This window comes from Nematostella vectensis, chromosome 8, assembly GCF_932526225.1.
Source record: "Nematostella vectensis chromosome 8, jaNemVect1.1, whole genome shotgun sequence".
NCBI classification, from domain to species: Eukaryota; Metazoa; Cnidaria; class Anthozoa; order Actiniaria; family Edwardsiidae; genus Nematostella; species Nematostella vectensis.
In genome coordinates this window covers 13,076,314-13,102,806 of record NC_064041.1, presented here as the reverse complement: position 1 = coordinate 13,102,806, position 26,493 = coordinate 13,076,314, and the positions used below count along the sequence as shown (strand labels likewise).

Here is a 26,493-nt window from a genome sequence, read left to right as displayed (position 1 = left end):
AGCAAGTCTATTTTTTATAATAATCATATACATTTAAAAATTGATGTTATGAATTTTACGATCATTTTAAGGGAAAAGTAAACGGGATTTCAATTAATTTTGACTCCAAAAATGTCTGGAAGCAGACATGCCTTACGGTGCCAATAGTCTTGTGTGACGCGTTGTATTGTGCCTTTGCCCTTTTCCTTCAGCAATTGTTTGATGAAAGGATCAAGGCAGTGCAGAAAAAGATTGATGACATGAAGAAAAGTCAAGCGATGTGCGAGGAGACAATCAGACTTAAGAAAAAACAGATGGTGAGAGATTATTAAATAGAGAGAATTGTGAAAAGCATGCAGTCAATAAGAGCTGTTTAGAGAATTTATCCACAATCTAATTATTTTCATTTTCGAAACTGTTTAACTGTTTTTTCTTTGTATCTAGCTTGAGTTATTTCTGCTTGTGATCTACTGTAATATTATTCTTTGGTCTTAAGTCGGTTTTGACAAATCAAGTCCAACATGCGATCATTGGGTCACTAAATCTTTTGCTACAAAGTCTTCACTGTGAAATTTACAGGACAAAATTTTACCACCCAGTGATAAGACTTTTAAAAAAGAGAAAAAAAACTCGAAAGTCGCAAAAGTATGCAACACTTTCTCTGATAGAGGGCTGCAAAACCTACGTTAAGCGTAGGGAGATGTAAAACTATACACCAACTCAGTTATGATAGCCATAATGAAAGCAACGTTCTAGCATAAGAGTCTAACCCTAACCCTTACCCTAACTCAGTTATGATAGCCACAATGAAGGCAACGCCCTAGCATAAGACGTCCAACCCTAACCCTTACAATAACTCAGTTATGATAGCCATAATGAAGACAGCAGCCATGCATAAGATGTCCAACCCTAAACCTTACCCTAACTCAGTAATGATAGCCATAATGAAGGCAACGTCGTAGAATAAGACGTTCAACCCTTACCTTTACTCAGTTATGATAGCCATAATGAAGACAGCAGCCATGCATAAGACCTTGACCTCAGTATGATAGTCACAATGAAGGCAGCAGCATAAGATGTTTAACCAAACAGATGTTTTTGTTTAGAGGGATAACCAGCAGAAGCTGCGTCAGATCGGACAAGAGTTGAGCAATGTGGATGCGTCTGCCAATAGACTAAAGACGTTGGATGCCGAGCTGCAGAGAACGGTTAGCCTTTTATCAGATGCATCAGCACTTTATACTTTCTCCGACCTGTGGAAATCCGTTCTTTCACCAACACGATCTCCACAAATCATTGCACTTGATAAGGTTATTACAGAGACTTAATTGTGTCATCATCACCATCAACACTACAATTACCTTCATCAGCATTATCATAGTTATCACCATACCATTATCTTCTTGTATTACAGGATTACAATTAGCTTCTTCTTTGTTTCTTAAAACATTTTAAAATGCCACGGTCTATTCGCAAGGAAACTTCAAAATAATCTTCCGCTAGTTACAATAGGTGAGTTGGCTGCTTAATTATTTTTTTGCGACACACTACAGGAGAGAGAACTGAAGGAGTTACGCGAGCAGGGGAACATCGACGAGATGAATGCAGAGATTGATCGGCTGCAGGCAGAGAAGCGGCAGATTGACAGTGAGCTCAGAAAACTTCAGGAGGAACAGCAGGCCATGCATCACCAGTCCTCCACCCAGGCCAAGCTGGACATGCTGACCAAGGAGAAGAGTGCCAAGATGGATGCCATTCAAAAGATGTATGCTTAACCTAGAAATATAAATAGCTGACCCAGGCTCAACTTGTCGTACTCACCAAATATATTGGTGAAATTTAGCTAATTGGCCAACTTAATGCTAGACTTGTTACCAAGTATTATTGTGAGTTGAACCTAGAAATTTAACTGACTCATGCAAAGTTAGATGTGCTCACCCAAGACCGTAGCAGGGGGCGGGACACTCGGACATGTGACCCCAGAAGATGCGTGGCTGTGCCCCCCCTAATCTTTTCTTTATGTTTCTGTTTTGTGCCCCCCCCCCAAATATTTCGAGTCCTGCTAGGGCAATGTGTACCAATAATATTAAAGACCGCACGCAGACGAAGGTGCTGGCATCAAGAACGGCGCGCGGGCTCGCACATATTCCAAAACGACCGTTAACGTTCTAGACGTTCTTGGGCGTAGAACGTGAAAATAGGAAAATGCCGTTCTAGATTTGCCGTCCCGGACGACAACGCCGCTCTTGAGCAATTCATGAGCGCGCTCGCCGTTCTTAATGCCGTCGCCGTCGTCTTTGCGTAAGGTCCCTATTCAGAGATAAACCTGCTTTTTGTTGTTACTATTTTGCCGCCAAAAGCCAGAGCGCACGTGGGTCCGCCACCCAAAACGTAGCCAGCTCAGCAATGTTCCTTTTTCGCAGACGCGATCAGCACGAGCATGATATCCAGGCTACACTGGGTGGGGTGCGAGGAGGAGAGGCCTTGTCAGATAGGCTGTCGCAGTACCTCGGAGGAAAGAAGCGAGAGTTGCAGCAGATGAGAACCAGTATGCAGAAGATGAAGCAGGAGATGTCTGCTAAAGACGCCAACAAAAAGATGATAATGTAAGTTCTTTAAAAGGGTTCTTAATTATTATATTAATTAATTATATAAACAAAACAAGGGTTTTAAGTACTCAAAACGAAAAGAACACATCGGATCACGTATATTAGGCACGATTTTATGCTCGTTTCTGTGAACCTGCAATACGGTTTCCCATCTCAGATGGCCTGATGAAGCCTTGCAATATAAGTCAGAAGTCTCGATATCCACGACGTATCTGTGACTCATCGGCAGGCTCACAAAAATTAACTGGAAATCTAGCCTAATAAGTGAGACCAGCAGAAATTAATTTTTATCACCAGGGAGCAAATCCGCCGTAAGGAGGAGCAGTGCATGGTCTTCAAAGATCAGCTGAAGGAGGCTTGCGGAGACAGGAACTACAACACCGTCAAAGAAGAACTGCAGGAAAGCGTATCATTCTTGAGAGACGAGAAGGGAATATCTGCATCTATTGAGAAGATCTACCAAAAGTATATCAAGAAGTTGACAGATCCGAGCGTGAAGAACGACGGGTGCCCACTGTGTCATCGCCGATTTGAAGCAAACGCGCAGATCAAGGCCCTTGTTGATGAGGTGAATAATTGTTGACTTGCCATTACTTCACGCACTTCATCTCACCTTAAGAACCTTTTTTGTCAATTATGTAACTCCTTCGTTTCCAATTCCTTACAGTTGAAGACAAAGATGCGAGACCTCCCTGCTAAGACAGCAAACAACGAGAGACTGCTTGTTGAGGAACAAAGACGCTTTGATAGACTTCTTGAGCTAGGACCAAGCCGAGACAATGTAAGTATGCCAAGTAATGCTTATTTGATATCAATGCTAGCTGTAAAGGCAGGTAAACGTAGGCACTCTCTCGATTGCGTACACGACAGCCTGGTTTCTGGAATTGAAGGCACAACTAGACTAAAATAGTTATTGGAATTTTTAATTGATAAAAATAATATGAGGTTAGAGAGACTTCATGAGATTGAGTTATCCAATGTATTTATTATTTTTTTTGGTGCAAGATCCGCGGATACCGTACTGGACAGCTCCCTTACAAATTTAAAGTTGCTCTGTTAGCCGCTATTATGACTATTTTGATTTTTGTTGCTGATTGTTGTCACTGATTAATTGTTCACAGCTGGAGAGGTTACAGTCTCAGGAAATCCCCGAGACCAAGTCCAAGCTGACCAAACTAACGGAAGACATCGAGCGCATAAGCGAGCAAGTGATTGAGGTACGTGAATGCTTAGAGATTGGACATGAGCGAGAAGGGATATTGAGCGAGAATGAAGGGGGTTAATTTCGTAACATAAAAGCATTGCCCGGGGGGGGGGGGGGGGGGGACTCTCCAGAAAAGTAGACCGGGGTGCTGGACCTATTTTTTAGGGTATAAAATCCTTACCAACTGCTATCTCTTAGGTTGTGTTTTAGGATTTTTCCGATTCTACTATCTTTTAGGGCTTTTCACGCCCGGGGAGGAGGATTTTTCCGATTCTGCTATCTTTTAGGGTGTCTCACACTAAATGGTGGCCCAATCGCTCGAAACGTATTTTCAATAACTCACAAGTCAACTGATCGGTTAATACTTTCGACTTTATTGTCGGTAACATAACAATACATGATCCATCAGCCAATTGAAACGGGCATTGTTTTTTAATGCCAGGGTTAAAAATTTCTTTGACCACACCCAATGTGCTATCTCTTAGGGATAAGAATTGTTGTTGACCACGCCCTTAGTGCTATCCCTTAGGATTAAAATTGATTTTGCTGTCGAGAACCCCCGTCTGTTTTTCTCGAAGTCCCCCCCATCCCCCGGGAAGAAGTATTGCCAGCTAGAAAAATTGCAATATATTTAAACATGCACTTTTGTGCGAATGCATGTATCGATAAAACCATCATTATGATTAGTATGTCTATGTTTAGATCACTGACGCAAAGATCTTTGCGTTTTTTTTTACCTGCAGCTCGAAGATGCTTGTAGCCTTACGGAGAGTGAGGAGCAGAGCGCACGGGAGATGCAGCCTGATATTAGGGATTTGGACGCTCACAATCAGAGATTACAGCAACTCGACCGGGACATTTCCCTTACACAATCCAAGCTACACGGCATAGGTGAGGGATGCACTTATTTATTTATTCATGTTTGTATAGATGGCTTTATGTGGGTCCTGGTTTGACATAGATTTAACAGAACCAGACACAAATACATAAAATGACGTAAGTATAATGAAAATATACTAACATAAAAATTAAGACTGTTGGTCTTTTAGCGCTTCTCTGAAGGTATCGAAGGACTTCGATCTCTTAATCGTGGGCGGAAGCTCAATAAAATATTTTGCTACATTAATAGCGAACGACCTTCACACGCTTTTCCACCTGAAACATAACCAGCCTTTGATGCACCTAATCATAAATGTAAATCCCTATGACACTCGGCGTTCTATACATAATTGCAACATCCTACTTCGCACATAATCAGCTAAAGAACCTAGTTCGCGAAATTAATATTTATTTTTAGTGATAGGCAATTATTATACTTAATTATTACTTGTGCTTCATTTCAGCTCCAGGACGCACCATGCAAGCGGTAACAAACGAGTACAATGATAGACAGGATCGTGTGTAAGTAAATGGTAAATGGAAAGTCAATCAAAAGGGTCAATGAGCCAGCACGTGTGCGTAAATTAAAGGGCTCTTCAAAGGGCAACATGTGTGCGTAGATCAAATTACTTTATAAATTTCTCTTGATTAAATCGCCTGTTAATCTGCTTTTAGTGAGACTCTCAATCGGCATATCGATCGTCGGCGTCGCGAGGTTACCCAGCTCCAAAGACAGCTCTCTACCTTAGAGAACACCATCAACGAACTCCGGTCCCAGAAGGTGAGCGCCACATCTTTATAGCAATCACCAGCCAGTTTTAGTTGTTGTGTGTATCACTAAATGACCTTCATTTCTTTAACACAATCAATGATCTTGGGGACCGAAGATAAGCGCGACCTCTTTATAACAAACACTTGCCACTGTTAGATGGTGCTTGTAACACTAAATAAGCTTGAAATCTCAAACGCAATCAATGATATTGGGTACCTGAATGTGAGCACGACCTCTTTTTAACAAACAATTGCCCCTGTTAGATGGTGTGTGTGACACTAAATAACCCATCTCAAACGCAATCAATGATCTTGGGTACCTGAATGTAAGCACGACCTTTTTATAACAAACACTTGCCACTGTTAGACCTTAAGATCTAGAATACAATCAATGGGGTTGGGTCCCAAGCGACCTCTCGCTATTTTGAACGTTCTCTAGCTCAGCTCGAAGATTTTGAGCTCAAGGTCACACGTGATCCTTAGCTTAGGTAGGTCATAAAGTGCGCCTGTCTGTGTTCTGAGTTTTGAATCCATCTGGAGCCGCCGGCTTGCATTTTAGAGTAAAATCCCTGTGAATTGGCCTAATTGTTCGCCCTAATCTTCTTAGTTACGCCTGTCGGAGCAGCTTCAGCGAAGGACCAATCTGGAGGAACAAAAAGCCGAGTTGATTGCCAACAACAACACCTACGAAAGAGAAATTACGGTATCCTTTGATTCCTGGTCTATTTAGATTTCTGGAACCTCTGAGCTATAATGGATGGTTGCACGATATCCCTTTGGTTGTAGAACTGCCATTTGCCAATCGTCATTCGCCATTTAAACTGAAAATATTTTAAAGAAAAAGGTGTGTGTTGGTTAGAAATAGGTGGAACCCTAGAAGCCACTCTCCTTACTTTGCCAATGATAGATAATGTGTATTCCATAAAGTGTTTAACTGTATTTTTTTACAGGATGCCGAAGCTCAGTTGAAGCCAATCGAGGTAATTTCTGCTTTGCAAAGAGGGTTCATACTTACAATAACGTAATAGCGTAACATGCAAATGTCAGTTTCAGTAGTACCTTTTGGGGTGGTGGTGAGTGACTCGGTACTATTCGTTACTGATTCGGCACTATTCTAAACGACACGGTACTATTCGAAACTGATTCGGCACTATTCTAAACGACTCGGTACTATTCGGAATTGATTCGGCACTATTCTAAACTACTCGGTACTATTCGAAACTGATTCGGCACTATTCTAAACGACTCGGTACTATTCGGAATTGATTCGGCACTATTCTAAACTACTCGGTACTATTCGGAATTGATTCGGCACACCTCTGATTGATGCGGTGACATTAAGGAGTCATTCGTTAGCGCTTTGACTTACTCGGCACCACTCCATTAGTTCATTACTATTCGGAGTGGCTATGTATTAAGTGACCTGATGATTCGTTTCTTGATTGTAGTCGGAGTTACGAGAGGAGGAGCACTATTCTAAACTACTCGGTACTATTCGGAATTGATTCGGCACACCTCTGATTGATGCGGTGACATTAAGGAGTCATTCGTTAGCGCTTTGACTTACTCGGCACCACTCCATTAGTTCATTACTATTCGGAGTGGCTATGTATTAAGTGACCTGATGATTCGTTTCTTGATTGTAGTCGGAGTTACGAGAGGAGGAGAAGAAGAAAGCGGAGATAGTGAATAGCAAGGAATCCATGGAAGAAGCCAGCCATAAAAAGGTGAGATGTAAAGAAACTACACAACAATTAAGAACTTCCATGGAGCCATTTTATACTATTTTTAATCCAATAAATCAAGAAGACTTCAGACTTCATCAACTTGGATGGTTGTAATGATTTCGTACTAACAAAAGCAGCGACCCCCCCCCCCCCCCCATCCTTCCACCGGCAAAAAAACGTCCTTGGCCTGTACTTCCAACGATAATATGATGTGTATTTGTTTCTTAAGCTGACGGATATTAAAAACAATGGCGAAAAAGTACAAGACAAGAGTGCCGAGATCAAACGGTAAGTTATACTGCCCGGACAGCGGAACACGCGTGACACAGTGATTCCTTCAACGGTAGCTTTTCGTGAGTTTGTTTTATATCGGAGCTCAGTTTTTTGCACAAGAGCCTGGAATCCCGTAGCAGGAATCTTTCTTGCAGCTGTGTGTTCATTTGCCTCACGATTTGACTTACTACTTGTTAGTTTCTTGGTGTGGTCACTCCCGCTAGTCGGCTCTCATTCGGGGGTATTTGGAAATGTTTTGTTTTAGAATATTGGGAATCCTGTGGCTCGTGCGAAGAAAGCCTGCGTAGCGGCTCAAGTGAAAGGGACTGGGGAGAGGGGGCAAAAGAAGAAAAAGCGAGCGCACGCAGGCTAGCGCGAAGGCGGGGGTGCTTTGCCTTTACAAACGCTTTCCTTCTCAGCTATGATAACACCTTAAACAGCTTATCCATTAATGAAAATATTATTATTATTATCTTATAAACCGCCATTATACCAAAACCTCTTGTCGTTCTTATCTTTTCCATTTCTACAACGATCTTAAAACATCTTAAAAGATTTTGCTACCAGTTTAGCCTGTCATTAATTTAAAATCGTGTCGTACATTATCCAAACATGCAACTCCTCAACAGTTGGGAATATTTTGTAACAGCACAGCCTGCTAAGAGTTATTTTAAATAGTGAATTACACTAAACTATACAAAACGTATCTGTTAGAAATCTTTAAAACAAAAATACAATAAATCCTTAAAAAAGAATATATTGCCGTGACAAGAAACTGCGAAAAAGAAAAAAAAAGAATAAAAAAGAGAAAAAAAATGATTCAAACTGTCAAAATTGAAAAAAAAAAGTTAAACAACGCGAACCATCTCGATATAAAAATAAAGCTTAATGTTTACCAGCGCTGTGCCGGTCTGTAGGAAATACATTTTCCGTTGGCGAAGTGCACTTCTTCTATCGCTGATGGATGTGTTGAAAAGGGCGCGAATATTACCCTCTGACGCATTTCTCGATGACCTCATGACAAAGATATCAATATCAAAAGATGTACATATAGCATTCTGACAGGTTTACGCCTGCGCAACGCGAGGGGAATTCAATAAACTTATATAAAAATATTGAATCCTTTTAATACCATTTTCTTAAGTGATGCTTTTTTTTAAACACGCAATTATTGTCAAAAGCTTTTGGCGGCATATTTCCTTTTTGAAAAAGACGGTGTTTGACTTGTTGTGTGAATTAACCACGGCTCAATTTTCTCTGTATATTTTAATTATAAAATTTGAATACTATTTGCTACGAGGCCTAAGTCGCTGTTCTTTATATAAATATACTTTCCAGACAGTGTATTTTTTTTTGAAAAAAAAAAAAACTAAAACTAAAAAATAGGTGCAATTTAATTCCACTGATATGAACTAGATACATTTTCGAGACTCCGATTAGAATTTGGCGCGCATGGCAGAGGCGGGAAATATGGAAATGGTGGGAAAAATAGCGAAAAATTATTTACAGTATGTATTACATTGAGTTTGATTTTTCGGTGCACGCGCCTTGTATTAACTTCAAATACCGTATTGGCCAACCCTATTTCTTTGACTAGAGAAGTTTGCTGCATGACGTTGACTCACGAAAGGGTGCATCAGTCAAATCATACGGCAGGTGGCGCGTGGGAGGAAACGAGTGACTTTTTCTCGAGGGCTCCTTGTCATCCTGTTTGTCAGTGCTTAGATCACGTGGACTCGGTTATACAATACAAAGATCATGTTTACAAGTCAAACTACTCTTCTATTATTTTTATTGTTATTTTTTAATCATGACAGCTGATCGCGTCTGTTTTTCTTACCATTAATCTAGAAAAAAATTAGTTAGCCTTTTTCCGATGAATCTTTTTCTGCGCCAAAAAATATCCCGATGTTTCCCCGCAAAACCCACACAATCTCTTTCTCGTTTTTCGAATAGAATCAAAAAGCCCAAACTGTCGCGATCACGTACCAGAACAATGAATACAATACACCAAAAACTGGAAATCGACTCTGCCAAATTTTCGTCTTTAATAAGACTTCTTCAGGGCAGACCAAAAAGTCTATAATAGTTATATCCGTTTGAGAAGCATTCGTTTGAATACATCGGAAATTTTGTTAGTTTATTAATCTTCTACTTGAGAGGGGGGGGGGGGGGGGGGGTGCGATTTTTATTTGTTTTTTTATTTTTAAATTAAATTCTGCTGATCCCTGGATTAGCCCTTACCGAACCTTGAAAGGAGTATACAGCCTTTTGATTCTAGTACAGTAATACAGTAAGCCTTTACTGGGTGATGCAAAGACGAATTAAAAGTAAATTATAGCAAATACTGCGTGCTGATTGGCTATTCTTAAAATTCTTATTCACATGTTGTCTCTTTGCGACCATTTCAAAATATCACGAGATATGAACAGCCGAGAAGCTGGATCCATGGTAATTTATCCCTTAAAAAAGAAACTGCATTGTATATCATTGACATAGAATGCATCACTCCTCTGCACCCATTTTTTGTCCTAATCTAGCTTATATAATTTCTCAGCCGAATCGGCTTTTTGACAATAGAAAAAGAGAAAAGCTAATTCTAATTACCGAAGCTAGTTTAGGACCTAACCAATCTGATAATTCACATCTATTTCATGACTTTCCACTTCAATTTGGTGATTTATTTTAACTTAAATCGTTAGGAAAATTTACGACATGGGGTTTGTGGAACATAAAATCTGTCTCTGCTTTATAAATTAACCTAAAATACTTCACAAATGTTCTTTTTTTAATCGCTTGGCATAAGATTCATCACTCTTGTTGTTAATATTGAAACTCTTGCTTGGAAATACTTTTATTCATTTATTTCGAGATAATTGAAATTTTCCTGGCGCGATTAACGGTATCTGGTGATATCGCCGAAACCTAGGTTAACTAGACTTTAATCATTTATAAATCTATTATTTGTAGCTGTTCGTTTGTCTATGAAACTTTGTTTGCGAAACGAAACATGTTAAAACCTGAGTTTACAATGAAAAACAAGTAAAAACAAAAACGTTTTTAGTTTAATTCGATTCTACAGAACGTTTTTTAATATAAATATACCACTTTGTAACGTGCCGGCGAAACAGCTATGGTTGTCGGCTAAAATCCAATTGTCAGCCAAAATCCAAGTTTGTCGGCGAATCAGCCCGCGACAAAACAGCTGCTGTTTGAATTTACCCCGTTCCGTGAGCTCAACTAGATTTGTTTTTCTCACTCGCTCGACTTTAAATTTATCTCTCCCGTTCGTACTGAAACGCACTTTGGGAAATACGTATCTTATTTCCTTAGAATCCCTGTATCAGCGCACTTTGTCGTTTTTCTGCTTTTGTGTTAAACCCGCCTTGATTCACTCGCTTGACTTTTGATTCACCTCCCCCGTGTGTTTGTATTATAATGCTTCTTGGGAGATACTTCATTCTTTTAAATTTCCTGTATTCCTTAACGCTTTAAGGAGCGAACTAACTTTCCCGCTCTATGGTTTGCTGGTGTGCACCTGTTCACGCAAGTCGCGTAATTGGCGCTTGTCACGTTTGTCGTGGAGCTAGCCTTGCCTGTGATTGGACTGTGTCGAGCGCAGGCAAAGCACCGCGTAAAACACGGATTAGTTTTCTTATTCGCAGCCGGGCGAGTCTGTACTCAAGTTTCCATTTCGTAGAAGTGTACACAAGCTCTACGCTAAAGGCTTTTTTTACGTAAGTTGGGCTGTGAAAAAGAGTTTATTCACTGATTCGCAGCGGGGCAAATCTTAGCTCTCTTAATCTTTTCTATTTTGTAGAAGTGTACTTGCCCTGCGGTTAGGTCTTTTAACGCAAATTGGGCTGTGAAAAGAGTGTATTGCGTGAAGGGCACGGGTAGACTCACTAACTCGCGCTGTGAACAGCAGTGCGCTGAGTTCGCTTGGAGGTAGCTTAGTCAAGTGGAGACGAAACGACTTTTAAGGTTTGTATTCAAAGGACGCATTTGAAGAGGAAGAAAGAGGTCGTTTGAAGTCTTCAAGTTCTTAACTTCTTTACTTCGTGGAGCTGAATGGACGGTTAGAACGATTGAAGAGACTAGATGCCAAACTTGGCTTAAGATACGTACAATAATTGGAAAATAAGTGAATCAAATGATCCTTGCTTTTGATTCAAGTTTGCGCTTATGAACAAGGACTAAATCAAACATCATGTCTAACCTGCGGAGTTGGTGAGACTTGCAAAAACTTGCTACTCTTAGTTTCTAAGCACCTGTGGTTGGATTCAACACGCAGTGTTTTTATTCAAGTTTTGGAATAAATCAGGAAACTGTTATTGCTTTTGTACTCGGTAGTCATAGCAGATATAAAACTCTCGTCTGGACAAATTAATAATGCTAATGCTCTTATGCTGTTGTTTTGCTCAGTGCACCCATCGAGGAAATCAATAATAAAACGGTTCTTAAAGAACGTCGTCAATTTGTGAGACGAAGAAAGTCGTAAAGCAAACAAGACACTAACACATAGTTGGCAAGTTTAGAGATCTATACAGCTTGTGTGCGGGTGGTACATCTAGAATGTTCGTTTCGTCGTGTGGGTATCAAGACCCAAGCAAAGTCGCCATTTAAAGACCACGAAGCTCCACGCTGTGTGATTCGGAGAATTCCGGATTTTGTGATTGGATCCATTGCGATTGGCATCGCACTTATCAAACGGATCTTAAGGGAACTGAGTGGATTTGATGGTTTTATAACACCGAAGGTGGCACTTCCGCTATCTTGTGATTTCTCGCTAGTTCTGGCAAAGGAAAACAAGGCCACAATATAGGCATATTAAACTCCCTGAAAAACTTACTCAATTGTGATGGAGAGGCATTGTCGATAATTATACATGGTTGGGTAAAGAAAGAGGCTTTTTTTAAATGATATAATATATTTTGTCCTTAAACCCCACGGTATATGGCTTAGATCGAGCATTTTACATGTTATGGAAAGTGATCTGTAAATCAACGATAAAGCTACTAGATCTTGTTCCAGGAGTGGAAGACACCCGTGTGTCACGACATCTAGTCTCGGCGGAGGCAGCCATTCTACATAAACTGTACAAACCAATATCCCTTCGGGGGAAGCGCACTACTGTGTTGCCTTTTTGGCAGTCTAAAAGACAGCAAAACGATTTGGTGTTACGGACGTCTGCAGGTGGCGTCAGCACTGTGCGTGAAGTGCATAATACTCTAAGCGGCCTTATCAGAGGAACTGCGTGCGATAAAAAAGGATTTTGATACGGGCCATCTCAAGCCGTGCCTTTTAACGAGGGAATTATATAAGTACTATACAAGGCGGCGTCTATATTCTACAAGAAATTCCTTGTTATTCAGGCTGCCATGGAAGCTTGGCCAGAGCCTACGCCTTTAATTACCTCCGCACTTAGGGCCGACTGGACATGGCTAGGTAGACGTTATGGCCTTGCTACAACTTTCCTAATCATCTCGCTATGGTGTCTCTTCATACTCGCTAAGGACCGCCGTACGTATCCACGCAAACTTCACGCGCTTTTCATGAATCTCTTGCTCCTCTTCGTGTCTATTTGCCGCGCGGCCACGTTGCTCGCGGACCCCCTCGCGCGTACACACCCACCCGCCGCATTCATCACGTACAAGATTTTCCATGGTATCGCGTCCATCTGTGTGGTATCTGCGTACAGTGTACTGCTGTTGATCCTCCTGGAGACCACAAGTTTAAGGATCGCGCCTTCAAGAATCCAGAAGCTCCACGTCTTGCTTGCGGCGACCGCTGCAAACATTCTCTACCTCGTCGTCGCTTACCTCGTGGTCCTTGATCGCCCAAACCTTAAACTGCTGGTGCTAATATGCCATGTCGTGATGGGGGTATGGGGTATCGTCGTCTGCGTGGGGTATATCGTCACCGGCGGACGGCTCTACCGAAATCTGTACCCATCGCGCGAACTCACCTCTAGTGATAGCTTTTTTCTTCGTGAGGCCCGTGGCATGAAAAAGTTCGGGGTCATGTTGGGGTTAGCCTCGCTAGACGGTGCAGCTTTGTTTACTGTGAGGATCTATTATGCTACAAGTGGTTACGGTGTATTGAACGGGTCTGGGGCGGTAGAGTTTTTGCCCTGGTATTCTTTCGATGTCAGCATCACGCTTATGGAGATTTTGCTTTGTGTCCTGATTTTCACGATTGCGCTCAAGGCGGGCACGAGACGTCAAAGCGCGCGGGTTTCAAACGTGCAGAACAGGACGGCGACCACAGAGCAGTTGAAGATGAGAACACGTGCTGTGACAAGCTCAGCTGTGGAGGCTGCCGAGGTCGTGGCTAACCCTGTCGCGACACGCCTGGACCATGTGGTCTAGCCACACCCCTAGTAAATGGGTTAACACCAGGACCATGAAGTATAGCCACACCCCTAGTAAATGGGTTAACACCAGGTTAACACAGTTAACGCCAGGACCATGTAGTATAGCCACACCCCTAGTAAATGGGTTAACACAGTTAACACAGTTAACGCCAGGACCATGTGGTCTACCCACACCCCTAGTAAATGGGTTAACACCAAGTTAACACAGTTAACGCCAGGAGCATGTGGTATAGCCACGCCCCTAGTAAATGGGTTAACACCAGGTTAACACAGTTAACGTCAAGACCACGTGGTATAGACACACCCCTAGTAAATGGGTTAACACCAGGTTAACACAGTTAACGCCAAGACCATGTGGTATAGCACACCACTAGAAGGATCGGAAAACGTGTGTGCGACTATTGGAACCATTTCCCTAAGGACAACTACGTGATATTACTACAACACTCATAAGGGCACATAGGATGAGAATAGCTAGCTCAGAAAGGGAGTTACTCGATGTTTGCAAGCTCGATAGTACTCTTAAGCAACCCTAGGGATATTAACGGAAAATAGGATAGAGAATAGTTATCACTTTCCCTGTGATACGTTCGTGAAGTGCTGTAAATGGTGTGAGACGTTCGTGAAGTGCTGTAAATGTGAGACGTTCGTGAAGTGCTGTAAATGTTGTGAGACGTTCGTGAAATGCTATAAATGTTGTGAGACGTTCGTGAAATGCTATAAATGGTGTGAGACGTTCGTGAAGTGTTGTAAATGTTGTGAGACGTTCGTGAAATGCTATAAATGGTGTGAGACGTTCGTGAAGTGCTGTAAATGGTGTGAGACGTTCGTGAAGTGCCGTAAATTGTGTGAGACGTTCATGAAGTGTTGTAAATGTTGTGAGACGTTCGTGAAATGCTATAAATGGTGTGAGACGTTCGTAAAATGCTGTAAAATGTTTGTGACGTGCTTTAAATTTATAAGAATTAGATTTGGCGAAAGAGAGAGAAGACGATATTTTGTGGCTTGGTCCTTACTTTCTGAAGAATCACTTACGAATGCGCAGTATTATTTTACTATGTATATTTTTACTCTGTATGAATTCAAAACGATTTATATCCATTAAATAGAAAGGGCCCTTTCTTCCTTTGTCCTGCTTTCTTCTTACATCACTTGGGTACATAGCCTTGTCTCGCCTCGCCTTTTAGGATCTCACCACTGGCTACGAGTTCCACCTTAGCATAATTAACTTCACTCTAGCTCACCACAACACCGTCCGTCTTATCTCCATTTACCTTACTCCCACCCTTCCTGTCCTTCACCTACCTCATCACACCATCTCTCACCTCAACCATGGACGCCCCTGTCTCAGCCATCTTTCACCATCCCTCGCCTTTTAACTTTAATTTACCTTCTGTCAGCCGCCATTTTTGTCACCATAGCAAAACACCTATTGTGAAAAGCATCCATTTCCAACGGCTGATTTGTGGAAGCTGTTGCAATAGTTTTTTATTGGATCTGGTAAATAAATAGAGAATATTACATGGAAAGTGCGCGCGTACGGTTTTTATTCAAGAGTTGTCCAGTATCAGCGCAGCGAACGAGTGAGTTTTTTTATATACAAAACAACGAGTGAAAAAAAACTGACAAAGCTCTTTTCATATTTTGTTTATTATATACATACTGAGAAATTTGATGAATAAGCTTATTACATAACATTTTATTAGACTTGGCTGCAGAGGCTCCGAGGTGTTCGACGGTTCAGTTGAAGACAGACAGAAACTTACATTCTCGCTAATGTCACACACGAGAGTTTAATGTTAGATAGCGTTTTTTAAAAAAGCCTTACATCTCGCTCGGTTTTCCCTTTGTAATCTTGTTTTCAAGACTTTCTACATAATCCTTTACAGTGTCATCGAGAGTAGCAAATCTATTGTCTTCTATTTTGAACGCTTTGTATTAAATTTTTACCTTAAAATTTCATTCTCTCGCTCAATGGAGCTCAATAACAAAAGTGATATGCACTGCTAACCGTCTCCCCACGTTGGGATTCGATTCAAAGTCATTCAATTGCAGTAAAAATATCGTTCGTCCAATCAGAACCGCGAACGACTTTTCTCCACGGTAAAAACATCGTTCGCGCTTCTGATTTGCTGAGACTAGTGAACGAACGAAAATTTACTGAATTTCAGTGAGTATTTCTCAGTATGTATATAATAAACCATAATACTTTATTTTAGGTGATTATTTTCACAATTCCTTTCAAATTTGTCTTTCAATATTGTCTGAAAACAATTGTGTGACCGACAATGGCTCTTAAACTTATCTTATCATGCCATACCATCCCATACGTTACCTTACCGCGCCACTCCTCAACTTAACTTACTACCCCTGCCTAGTGATAACCTTACCTCACCTCACCTCACAACACCTTGACTTAACTTTACCACCCCTGCCTATCGACAACTCACCTCACCTCTCACCTCGACTCACCTCACCTCACCTCAAGCACCTCACCTCACCTCACTACTCCTTCACTAAAACATACCAGCCCTACCTAATGATACCTCAACTCACCTTATCTTACCTAGCAACTCCTCGACTTAACTTGCCAACCCTACCTAATACCTCAACTCACCTAACCTTACCTAGCAACTCCTTGACTTAACTTTACCATCCATACCTAATGATACTTCAACTCACCTAACCTTACCTAGCAACTCCTCGACTTACCTAACTTCACCACTCCTTGACATAATTTACCACCTCTGCCTAGTGATACCTTACCTAACTTCACCACTCCTTGACTTTATTTACCATCCTTGCCTAGTGATACCTTACCTAACTTCACCACTCCCACCACTCCTTGACTTTATCCACCACTCCTGCCTAGTGATACCTTACCTAACTTCACCACTCCTTGACTTTATTTACCATCCTTGCCTAGTGATACCTTACCTAACTTCACCACTCCCACCACTCCTTGACTTTATCCACCACTCCTGCCTAGTGATACCTTACCTAACTTCACCACTCCCACCACTCCTTGACTTAATTTACCACCCCTGCCTAGTCATACCATACCTTCGCGTTCCTTTCTCTTTAAGCTCACAGTCTCGTCACTTCCTAGGTACATCAGTCAAGGTGGTAATGAGGCGTTGCGTGACAATGAGCGAAAGATACAGGAGCTGGAGGCGAAGGCAGAAAGTGTTAACTCCGACAGGGAGACGTTGTCCAGCAGGATCGACAAGCTCAAGAACGACATCAGCAAGCAGGAGGTAGGCCGGCATGTGAAGGTTTTGTGTGTGGCATGTTGCGCTCAAAGGGGGTCTTTATAGAGAGAGGGATTATTTGAACATTTTACCTTTATGGGGGCTTATTTGAGAGGGCTGTTAAACCTTGTAGAAATAAGGTTTTCGGATATTTCTCTCTGTCTACGAGAATTATGTCAGTGTGTATATAAGTCAGTGTGTAAATAAGTATTTTCGATGAACTAGGAATATAACGCAAAGTAATATATTTGTCTGTGTCACGTCGTCCATGTCTTTTTCCTTTTAATCCCTTATTGTATGAGCTCTGTTGAATACTTGATGTCTTCTGTAGACCGTAATATTATACCCCTGAATGTTGTGTAGGTCCGCGCACGCGAACTTGAGGATAACCTACAGCTTAAGAGCACCCAGGAGGAGATTTGTAACGTGGAGAGACAGATAGGCGAGGTGCAGAAGCAGCTGAGGCAGTACGGCAACCACGGGGACGTCACAAGGTATGACTAATCACGGAATTTAAAGAGTATTTGTCAGTCGCATTTGTTATCCTAGCAAAAACGAGAAAGCATCCATTCCCATCGGCTGATTTGAGAAAGCTAATGTGATAGTTTCGATCGAAAGTGGTTAATAACATATTGATAATTCAATGTGCCTTTCATGGATATAACCAATAACAGAGGTGTGGTTGACAAGAGCTCTTTTAGTAGCGACGACGACGACAACGCAGACGAGCTATGCTTGTTTTTTTTCTCCATAACACGTTGTAGAAACATCTTGGTTTCATGGTCTATCAAGGAAGGAACGTCCGAGCAGTACACCAATTATTTGTGTTCGCTGATTTCCATGTGAACGCACTCGATCAAAAACGATCGTGTACGATTATATGGAACCTACTTTGCCATCGGTTGCGACCGTACCGTCAAATTAGCTGTGATCGTGTGCGATCAAGTGTAATTATATGGAAACCAGCCTTCAGATGTGGAAAACGCACTTTCATGGTTCGGCGATAAAGTTTGTTCGTGTCTTTGTTCGTTCGTTCGTTCGTTCGTTTGTTTGTCCGTTTGTTTTTCAACCTACTTGTCTCCCTGATATTCCTGTATGAAGATATAGTATATAGAATGTATTTGGTTGTTGTTTATTTCCAGAGAGAAAGCCGGGTTACAGACGCAACTAGACGACCTACGAAAAGAGGTGGGCGACATCATGTTACATGTTGTCGCTTTTTGTGATAACGGTGCGCGCCCAGGCAAAGACGCACGCTACGCCACGGATGGCAAGATCCATTCTAGACAACCAGCCCCTCCCCGCCCCTTTTTGTAACGCACCCATGCATGCCGTACCAGTCCTACCCCGTCTCCTTCCTTAGATGTCTAATCCCTCTCATTGTCATAAACAGGGCTTCTGGAATTACGCGGTAAAAAACTCAAAATTCTTGGCTAGATTACGCGCTAAATTACGCGGAAGATCAATCATTACGCGCTAAATTACGCGGTATTTTGCAATACATTTTTCTTTAAAAATCAAAATTTTGCGGGATTCTTTACTGAATTACGCGCTAAATTACACACGGAATATCAACTGTTACGCCCAAACAACATTTTGTACCGAAGGAAAGCACGAAATAACTTGGAAAATGTTAATTTTTTGCGTGAAAATATCTTAGGCGAGTTTTCATTGGCTCCTAGCCACCAGCCAATTAAAAAAAGTATTTTATTATTAGTCCTAGGCCTTCGCGATTTAGCAAAGAACGCCTAGTCATTTTATTTGCTTTCGGAAATTCAGTTCGAAATATCGCACTCTTACGAAGAATATCTTTTTTTTTTTCACAAGAAATAGAGGTAACAACCCTAAAAGAACACATCAGCTGTGCAATTAAATGTTTTGTCTGTCAAAATTTATCCAAATTACGCGGGATTACGCGGAAATTTGTGGATTACGCGGAAAAAGCCAAATTACGCGCTTCCGCACAAGCGCGTAATTCCAGAAGCCCTGCATAAAGGTCAATCTTCAATCCCATATTTTCTTAGCTGTGTAATGTGAGGCATGGAATGAAGGCATGAAGGAATGGAATTTATATTGATTCTGTGAATAAACACATCCCTTTATTACAGCTAGTTAACAAATACACAAATCTGTGTAATATTCAACTCACTTTATCCTCTTATTTCATTTAATGTCTAAGCCCCTTCCTTCCCATGAACTTTAAACCTGGGTACCTTGCACGTCTGTGAGTAATGCTGGATACCTTGCACTTCTGTGAGTAATACTGGATACCTTGCATTTCTGTGAGTAATACTAGATATCTTGCACTTCTGTGAGTAATACTGGATACCTTGCACTTCTGTGAGTAATACTGGATACCTTGCACTTCTGTGAGTAATACTGGATACCTTGCACTTCTGTGAGTAATACTTGATACCTTGCACTTCTGTGGGTAATACTGGATATCTTGCACTTCTGTGAGTAATACTAGATATCTTGCACTTCTGTGAGTAATAATAGATACCTTGCACTTCTGTGAGTAATACTTGATACTTTGCACTTCTGTGAGTAATACTGGATACCTTGCACTTCTGTGAGTAATACTGGATACCTTGCACTTCTGTGAGTAATACTGGATACCTTGCACTTCTGTGAGTAATACTGGATATCTTGCACTTCTGTGAGTAATACTGGATATCTTGCACTTCTGTGAGTAATACTGGATATCTTGCACTTCTGTGAGTAATACTAGATATCTTGCACTTCTGTGAGTAATGCTGGATACCTTGCACTTCTGTGAGTAATACTAGATATCTTGCACTACTGTAATACTGGATACTTTGCACTTCTGACAGTAATACTTGATACCTTGCACTTCTGTGAGTAATACTGGATACCTTGCACTTCTGTGAGTAATACTGGATATCTTGCACTTCTGTGAGTAATACTAGATATCTTGCACTTCTGTGAGTAATACTAGATATCTTGCACTTCTGTGAGTAATACTAGATATCTTGCACTTCTGTGAGTAATGCTGGATACCTTGCACTTCTGTGAGTAATACTAGATATCTTGCACTTCTGTGAGTAATACTTGATACCTTGCACTTCTGTGAGTAATACTTGATATCTTGCACTTCTGTGCGTAATACTTGATACCTTGCACCTCTGTGAGTAATACTGGATACCTTGCACTTCTGTGAGTAATACTTGATACCTTGCACTTCTGTAATACTGGATATCTTGCACTACTGTAATACTGGATACTTTGCACTTCTGACAGTAATACTTGATACCTTGCACTTCTGTGAGTAATACTGGATACCTTGCACTTCTGTGAGTAATACTGGATATCTTGCACTTCTGTGAGTAATACTAGATATCTTGCACTTCTGTGAGTAATACTGGATACCTTGCACTTCTGTGAGTAATACTGGATACCTTGCACTTCTGTGAGTAATACTAAGTATCTTGCACTTCTGTGAGTAATACTGGATACCTTGCACTTCTGTGGTGAGTAATACTTGATACCTTGCACTTCTGTGAGTAATACTGGATACCTTGCACTTCTGTGAGTAATACTTGATACCATGCACTTCTGTGAGTAATACTGGATACATTGCACTTCTGTGAGTAATACTAGATATCTTGCACTTCTGTGAGTAATACTAGATATCTTGCACTTCTGTGAGTAATACTGGATACCTTGCACTTCTGTGAGTAATACTAGATATCTTGCACTTCTGTGAGTAATACTGGATACCTTGCACTTCTGTGAGTAATACTAGATATCTTGCACTTCTGTGAGTAATACTGGATACCTTGCACTTCTGTGAGTAATACTTGATACCTTGCACTTCTGTGAGTAATACTGGATACCTTGCACTTCTGTGAGTAATACTGGATACCTTGCACTTCTGTGAGTAATACTTGATACCTTGCACTTCTGTGAGTAATACTGGATACCTTGCACTTCTGTGAGTAATACTGGATATCTTGCACTTCTGTGAGTAATACTAGATATCTTGCACTTCTGTGAGTAATACTAGATACCTTGCACTTCTGTGAGTAATACTGGATACCTTGCACTTCTGTGAGTAATACTGGATACCTTGCACTTCTGTGAGTAATACTAGATACCTTGCACTTCTGTGAGTAATACTAGACACCTTGCACTTCTGTGAGTAATACTAGATATCTTGCACTTCTGTGAGTAATACTGGATACCTTGCACTTCTGTGAGTAATACTGGATACCTTGCACTTCTGTGAGTAATACTAGATACCTTGCACTTCTGTGTGTAATACTAGACAACTTGCACTTCTGTGAGTAATACTAGATATCTTGCACTTCTGTGAGTAATACTTGATACCTTGCACTTCTGTGAGTAATACTAGATATCTTGCACTTCTGTGAGTAATACTAGATATCTTGCACTTCTGTGAGTAATACTAGATATCTTGCACTTCTGTGAGTAATACTAGATATCTTGCACTTCTGTGAGTAATACTTGATACCTTGCACTTCTGTGAGTAATACTGGATACCTTGCACTTCTGTGAGTAATACTCGATATCTTGCATTTCTGTGAGTAATACTTGATACCTTGCACTTCTGTGAGTAATACTTGATACCTCGCACTTCTGTGAGTAATACTGGATACCTCGCACTTCTGTGAGTAATACTGGATACCTTGCACTTCTGTGAGTAATACTGGATACCTTGCACTTCTGTGAGTAATACTGGATACCTTGCACTTCTGTGAGTAATGCTGGATACCTTGCACTTCTGTGAGTAATACTGGATACCTTGCACTTCTGTGAGTAATACTAAGTATCTTGCAAATTCCAGAGAGCCCACCACGAGGGTAGGCAGAAAGGCTTTGAAGAAGAGATCCGAAGATTCCAGAAAGATCTGCGAAGTGAAATGTACGGGAACGCCGAGGAAAAGCACAGACAGAAAGTTATTGACATGAAGGTATGGGATAGATCAACAGCACAGCAGAAAGTTATCGACATGAAGGTATCAACAGCAGGTGAAATGGGCATGCGGCAGTACGCAGAGGTAGTTAAGTAGTAATGTCCGATTCCACTGTACAGCGGCGCAGAGCTTTAGTATAGATTTACAGTGTTTGATATGTAGATAACTTGCAAATGATTTGGTTGGGTTTACTTCCGTGAAGAGTAAAGTCCGCTTTTTTGTCTGATTTTCAGACTACTAAGATGGCAAGCGGTGACCTGGAGAAGTACTACAAAGCCCTTAATAGGTTAGCAAAACATGACGAACATTCAACTTCCCCTTAGAGGAGACGGCTGAACGGCTTCATAGACTGCTGGAGCAAAAGAAAATCAGAATTTTAGCTCCAAACGTGATCAGCATCCAAATTCTTCTAAATCATAGACTGCGGAAGGGATTAATTTTTTTAGGGGGGGGGGAGGGAATAGTACACTCTATCCCCAGAAAGACGGGTCGAATATCGCTTTTTCCTTTAGTTAGCCAGCAAAAATCCGCCGTCGATTTAAATCAGTAGTTACTTCAGTTTAAAGGAGATGGGAACCGCCATATTAATAGTCTTGCCTCTTACATATCATCGAAAACAGACTTCTCAACAATACACAATTAACAGAGTCGAGTGGTGGCCTATACACATATTGGTGGACTATTTCCTGTATTTATTAAACCGAGTACATCAGTGCTGATGGTTTCTTTACGAGGCGTCTAAATATTTCGTCCTCTAGAGCAATCATGAAGTACCACAGTATAAAGATGGCGGAGATCAACAAGATTATAAAAGAGTATTGGATTAATACATACAAAGGAAACGGTGAGATTGTCTGAGGACTATGTCATTACATTACGACGCGCGCTACCGTGGCCACCTTGACAGTTTTACCGTACGACGCGCGCTACCGTGGCCACCTTGACAGTTTTACCGTATCGTTTTACTCAGATATCGACACCATTGAGATACGGTCCGAAGATGAGGACGGAAGCGGAGCTTCTAAAGCCAGGCGAACATATAACTATCGGGTAAGGCTTTCTACTTACAGGGCTTGTATGAAATTTTCGAAATGATAAGCATTTGTACAGCTCAAATCAACATCGCAAACATGGTGAAATACGCTTGACACGCGAGTGGTCGCGCCACGCTGCTTTTTTTTTTTTTTTTTTGGAGCGCAAGAACTAGATGCGTTACCCTGGACATTCACATTTTACGGTACTTTGTTCTGGCAGGTTGTGATGATAAAGGGGGACCTCGCCCTGGACATGAGAGGACGCTGCAGTGCTGGACAGAAGGTACCAGAAACCCATTTCTTTAACCTAAAATACGTCAGACGACTAGGATTATTTGAAATAGGTACATGCTTATTCTTTTTCGATACTTTTGTTCAAAAGAGTTTGTCTCTAAAGAGACCTTCGTCTCTATATATAATGCCCTCATTCTCCCCCATTCCATGTATTGCAGTGAAGTGTGGGACACCTTTGGCTAATGCTACGCAATAAGAATGCAAATGTTTAGTTCCAGAAAATATCCAGAGGATACCCAGATACCCAAAACACCACTTGTACCACTGGAGATTTCTGCTTCACGACTCGTACCACTGGTATTTTGTTGGTGTATCGGACATGTATGTGAACCCCCACCCCCCTGGGATTTCCAATCCCCTCAATGGGGGGGGGGGGGGGGTCACATACATGTCCGATACACCAACAAAATACCAGTGGTACGAGTCGTGAAGCAGAAATCTCCAGTGGTACAAGTGGTATTTTGGGTATCTGGGTATCCTCTGTTGTAAAAGTTGTTTAGTGGTGTTTGGGTATCCTGTGATAAAATACCAGTGGTACGAGTCGTGTAGCAGAAATCTCCAGTGGTACAAGTGGTGTTTTAGGTATCTGGGTATCCTGTGTTGTAAAAGTTTCCTTATGGGGAACCAAAGTTTTTGGGTTCCGGGGGAAGTATAGTTTCAAAGCTGAAACTCGTACCACTGGCACCATTGGTACCAGTGGTACGAGTGGTGGAACTATGGGTCACCACTCGTACAAGTGGTGTTTTGTATGCCACTAGCGACTGTGTTGTCAGAGGACCGATCAAAATGACTAAACTACCCGTATAGCATTGTTCGTCGTTCTCAAAAGTCATGTAAAACGAGCACACAATCATATCCTTAGCACTCTTTTCGAAAAGCGAATTCGCGTGACGCGTAATACACGAGTCTATTACATTGTTCGTCGTTCTCAAAAGTATTAAAAAACAAGCACACAAACATACCCTTAGCAGTCTTTTCGAAAAGCAAATGAATTCGCATTACGCATAATACGCATCATTAATGCACAGAACTAATCAAACTGTGAAACATTTGTGCATTTCAAATCGCATTTGTTGGTGTATTGGACTACCCTCGGGGTTCAAACACCAAGGAATTTCCAGAGGGGAGGGGGAGGGGTAACATGCCCTTTTTCCATAACAGTTACTGTATTTATTTTTTTCCAGGGGGGGTTGGAAATTCCAGAGGGGTGGGGGGTCATACGGATATTTTCTGGAACTACACAATATTACAAAATCGAACTGCACGAATTATGTTAAATTGGCCCAATGAATCTCCTCACCAGGAGGCTCTAAACCCAAAGCTAAATCTAAAACTATGTACAAGGTTTTGAATGGCAAAGCTCAATGTATTTGCAATCAATTTCAGTTTAAAAAACAAGTAGGTTCTGACTCTTCACTGCAATTGCCTTTCCCTAATTCTGAAAATAGGAAAAAGAGCTTTATAATAGCGAGGCTAAGCTGTCGAAGACCAGGGAAACCAGTCTTTGTCCTCATTTAAGGAAAAACTGACCACTCACAGATACCACATTTAGTTAAAATTGTTATTACCATGTTCATACCATATTGTAATTCTATTTTATTCTATTTTTATCTACGGAAGCCCTCTGTGGAAACCAGCTTATAGTTGGCAGAGTTAGCGTCTTAAAATAAATAAAGATTATCATCAACTGCTAACAACGTTGTTACATAAAAGACAAGGACGACTTCATCGGTAGATTTATAGGAATTTTGCAATTGTAAAAATACTGTAAAGGAAGAAAAAGCATTAAAGCCTTATTCCGGGCGAAAGCTATTACGAAAACTTTTACGGGTATGTGTAGTTAGATTTCCATGGGCAACAGCTTGGCGTCGTTGGTCACCGCCTCGCTCTGTATTGGTTCTTATTGTATTTCCCTCTTCGAGGTTCTGGCGTCGTTGATTATCCGGCTCGCTCTCGCCGAGACGTTCTGCCTGAACTGCGGCATCCTGACGCTTGATGAACCAACGACTAACCTCGACGAGGAGAACATAGAGAGCCTGGCGAACCAGCTTGCAAAGTAATAATGTACATTTCATATACTCTAACTGAAACTCTTACTATACCGACTTGAACCTGTAGGCAGTCTTCGGACAGTCAGTGTCCATGACATCAGCGCGATGAACGTTGGCATTTCTTTCCATGACTAATCCAGCTAATTATGTCAGCCAGCATCTTGTCGTTGTAGTAAGATTGAGAAAGCATAAATTTCCATCGGCTTTTTTTAGCCATTACGATGTTTTTTTATTGAATTTTGAATATATTTCGTGACTTCTTCGCACATTCCAATATTGAATGAAAACAATAAAGGTTTGGCTGACTTTCGTTATTTAACTCACCCATTTTTGTATACATAAATACCAACCTAGCCTATCAGAACTTACTGTACAAAACTTTACCTCATCTAACTCTACCATACCTAATGTCACCCTATCACACCTCACGTCACCCTATCACACCTCATGTCACCCTATCATATCTCATTACCCCCATTACACCTCATGTCACCCTATCTCATCTCATTACCCCATTACACCTCACGTGACCCTATCACATCTCGTTACCCCATTACACATCATGTCACCTCATTACCACATCATCACTCCTCATTACACCTCATGTCACACTATCACATCTCGTTACCCCATTACACCTCATGTCACCCCTATCACATCTCGTTACCCCATTACACCTCATGTCACCCTATCACATCTCGTTACCCCATTACACCTCACGTGACCCTATCACATCTCGTTACCCCATTACACCTCCTGTCACCCTATCACATCTCGTTACCCCATTACACCTCATGTCACCCTATCACATCCTGTTACTCCATTACACCTCATATCACCTCATTACCACGTCATCACACCTCATTACACATCATCACACCTCATTACACATCATTACACATCATCACACCTCATTACCCCCATTACACCTCATGTCACCCTATCACACCTCATTACCCCATTTCACGTTATGTCACCCTATCACACCTCACATCACCCTATCACACCTCATTTCACCCTATCACACCTCACGTCAAAGATCTATCACACCTCATATAAACCTATCACGCCTCGCGTCACCCTATCAC

At 41.3% G+C, this 26,493-nt stretch overlaps 2 protein-coding genes across 4 annotated transcripts in view; both read left to right on the top strand.

Moving 5' to 3' along the window:
• Positions 1–26,493, top strand: part of LOC5516263 (DNA repair protein RAD50) — a 39,029-nt gene that overhangs the window by 10,943 nt on the left and 1,593 nt on the right. For all 3 annotated transcript variants that reach the window (XM_048731553.1, XM_048731555.1, XM_048731554.1), the window contains 23 exons: positions 192–296; positions 1,086–1,187; positions 1,533–1,744; positions 2,403–2,585; positions 2,886–3,156; positions 3,256–3,369; positions 3,710–3,805; positions 4,536–4,683; positions 5,136–5,193; positions 5,347–5,452; positions 6,050–6,145; positions 6,393–6,422; positions 7,089–7,169; positions 7,399–7,457; positions 16,928–17,075; positions 17,433–17,563; positions 18,212–18,257; positions 21,898–22,023; positions 22,260–22,312; positions 22,785–22,870; positions 22,997–23,076; positions 23,281–23,343; positions 25,277–25,410. In XM_048731553.1, coding sequence (XP_048587510.1) covers positions 192–296; positions 1,086–1,187; positions 1,533–1,744; positions 2,403–2,585; positions 2,886–3,156; positions 3,256–3,369; positions 3,710–3,805; positions 4,536–4,683; positions 5,136–5,193; positions 5,347–5,452; positions 6,050–6,145; positions 6,393–6,422; positions 7,089–7,169; positions 7,399–7,457; positions 16,928–17,075; positions 17,433–17,563; positions 18,212–18,257; positions 21,898–22,023; positions 22,260–22,312; positions 22,785–22,870; positions 22,997–23,076; positions 23,281–23,343; positions 25,277–25,410 — 2,528 coding nt within the window. The remainder of the gene's footprint in view (positions 1–191; positions 297–1,085; positions 1,188–1,532; positions 1,745–2,402; positions 2,586–2,885; positions 3,157–3,255; positions 3,370–3,709; positions 3,806–4,535; positions 4,684–5,135; positions 5,194–5,346; positions 5,453–6,049; positions 6,146–6,392; positions 6,423–7,088; positions 7,170–7,398; positions 7,458–16,927; positions 17,076–17,432; positions 17,564–18,211; positions 18,258–21,897; positions 22,024–22,259; positions 22,313–22,784; positions 22,871–22,996; positions 23,077–23,280; positions 23,344–25,276; positions 25,411–26,493) is intronic.
• On the top strand, positions 9,613–14,940 carry LOC116620272. Its single transcript, XM_048731557.1, has one exon. It carries the CDS (start codon positions 12,824–12,826, stop codon positions 13,811–13,813), a length of 990 nt encoding a protein of 329 aa, XP_048587514.1. The 5' UTR covers positions 9,613–12,823; the 3' UTR covers positions 13,814–14,940.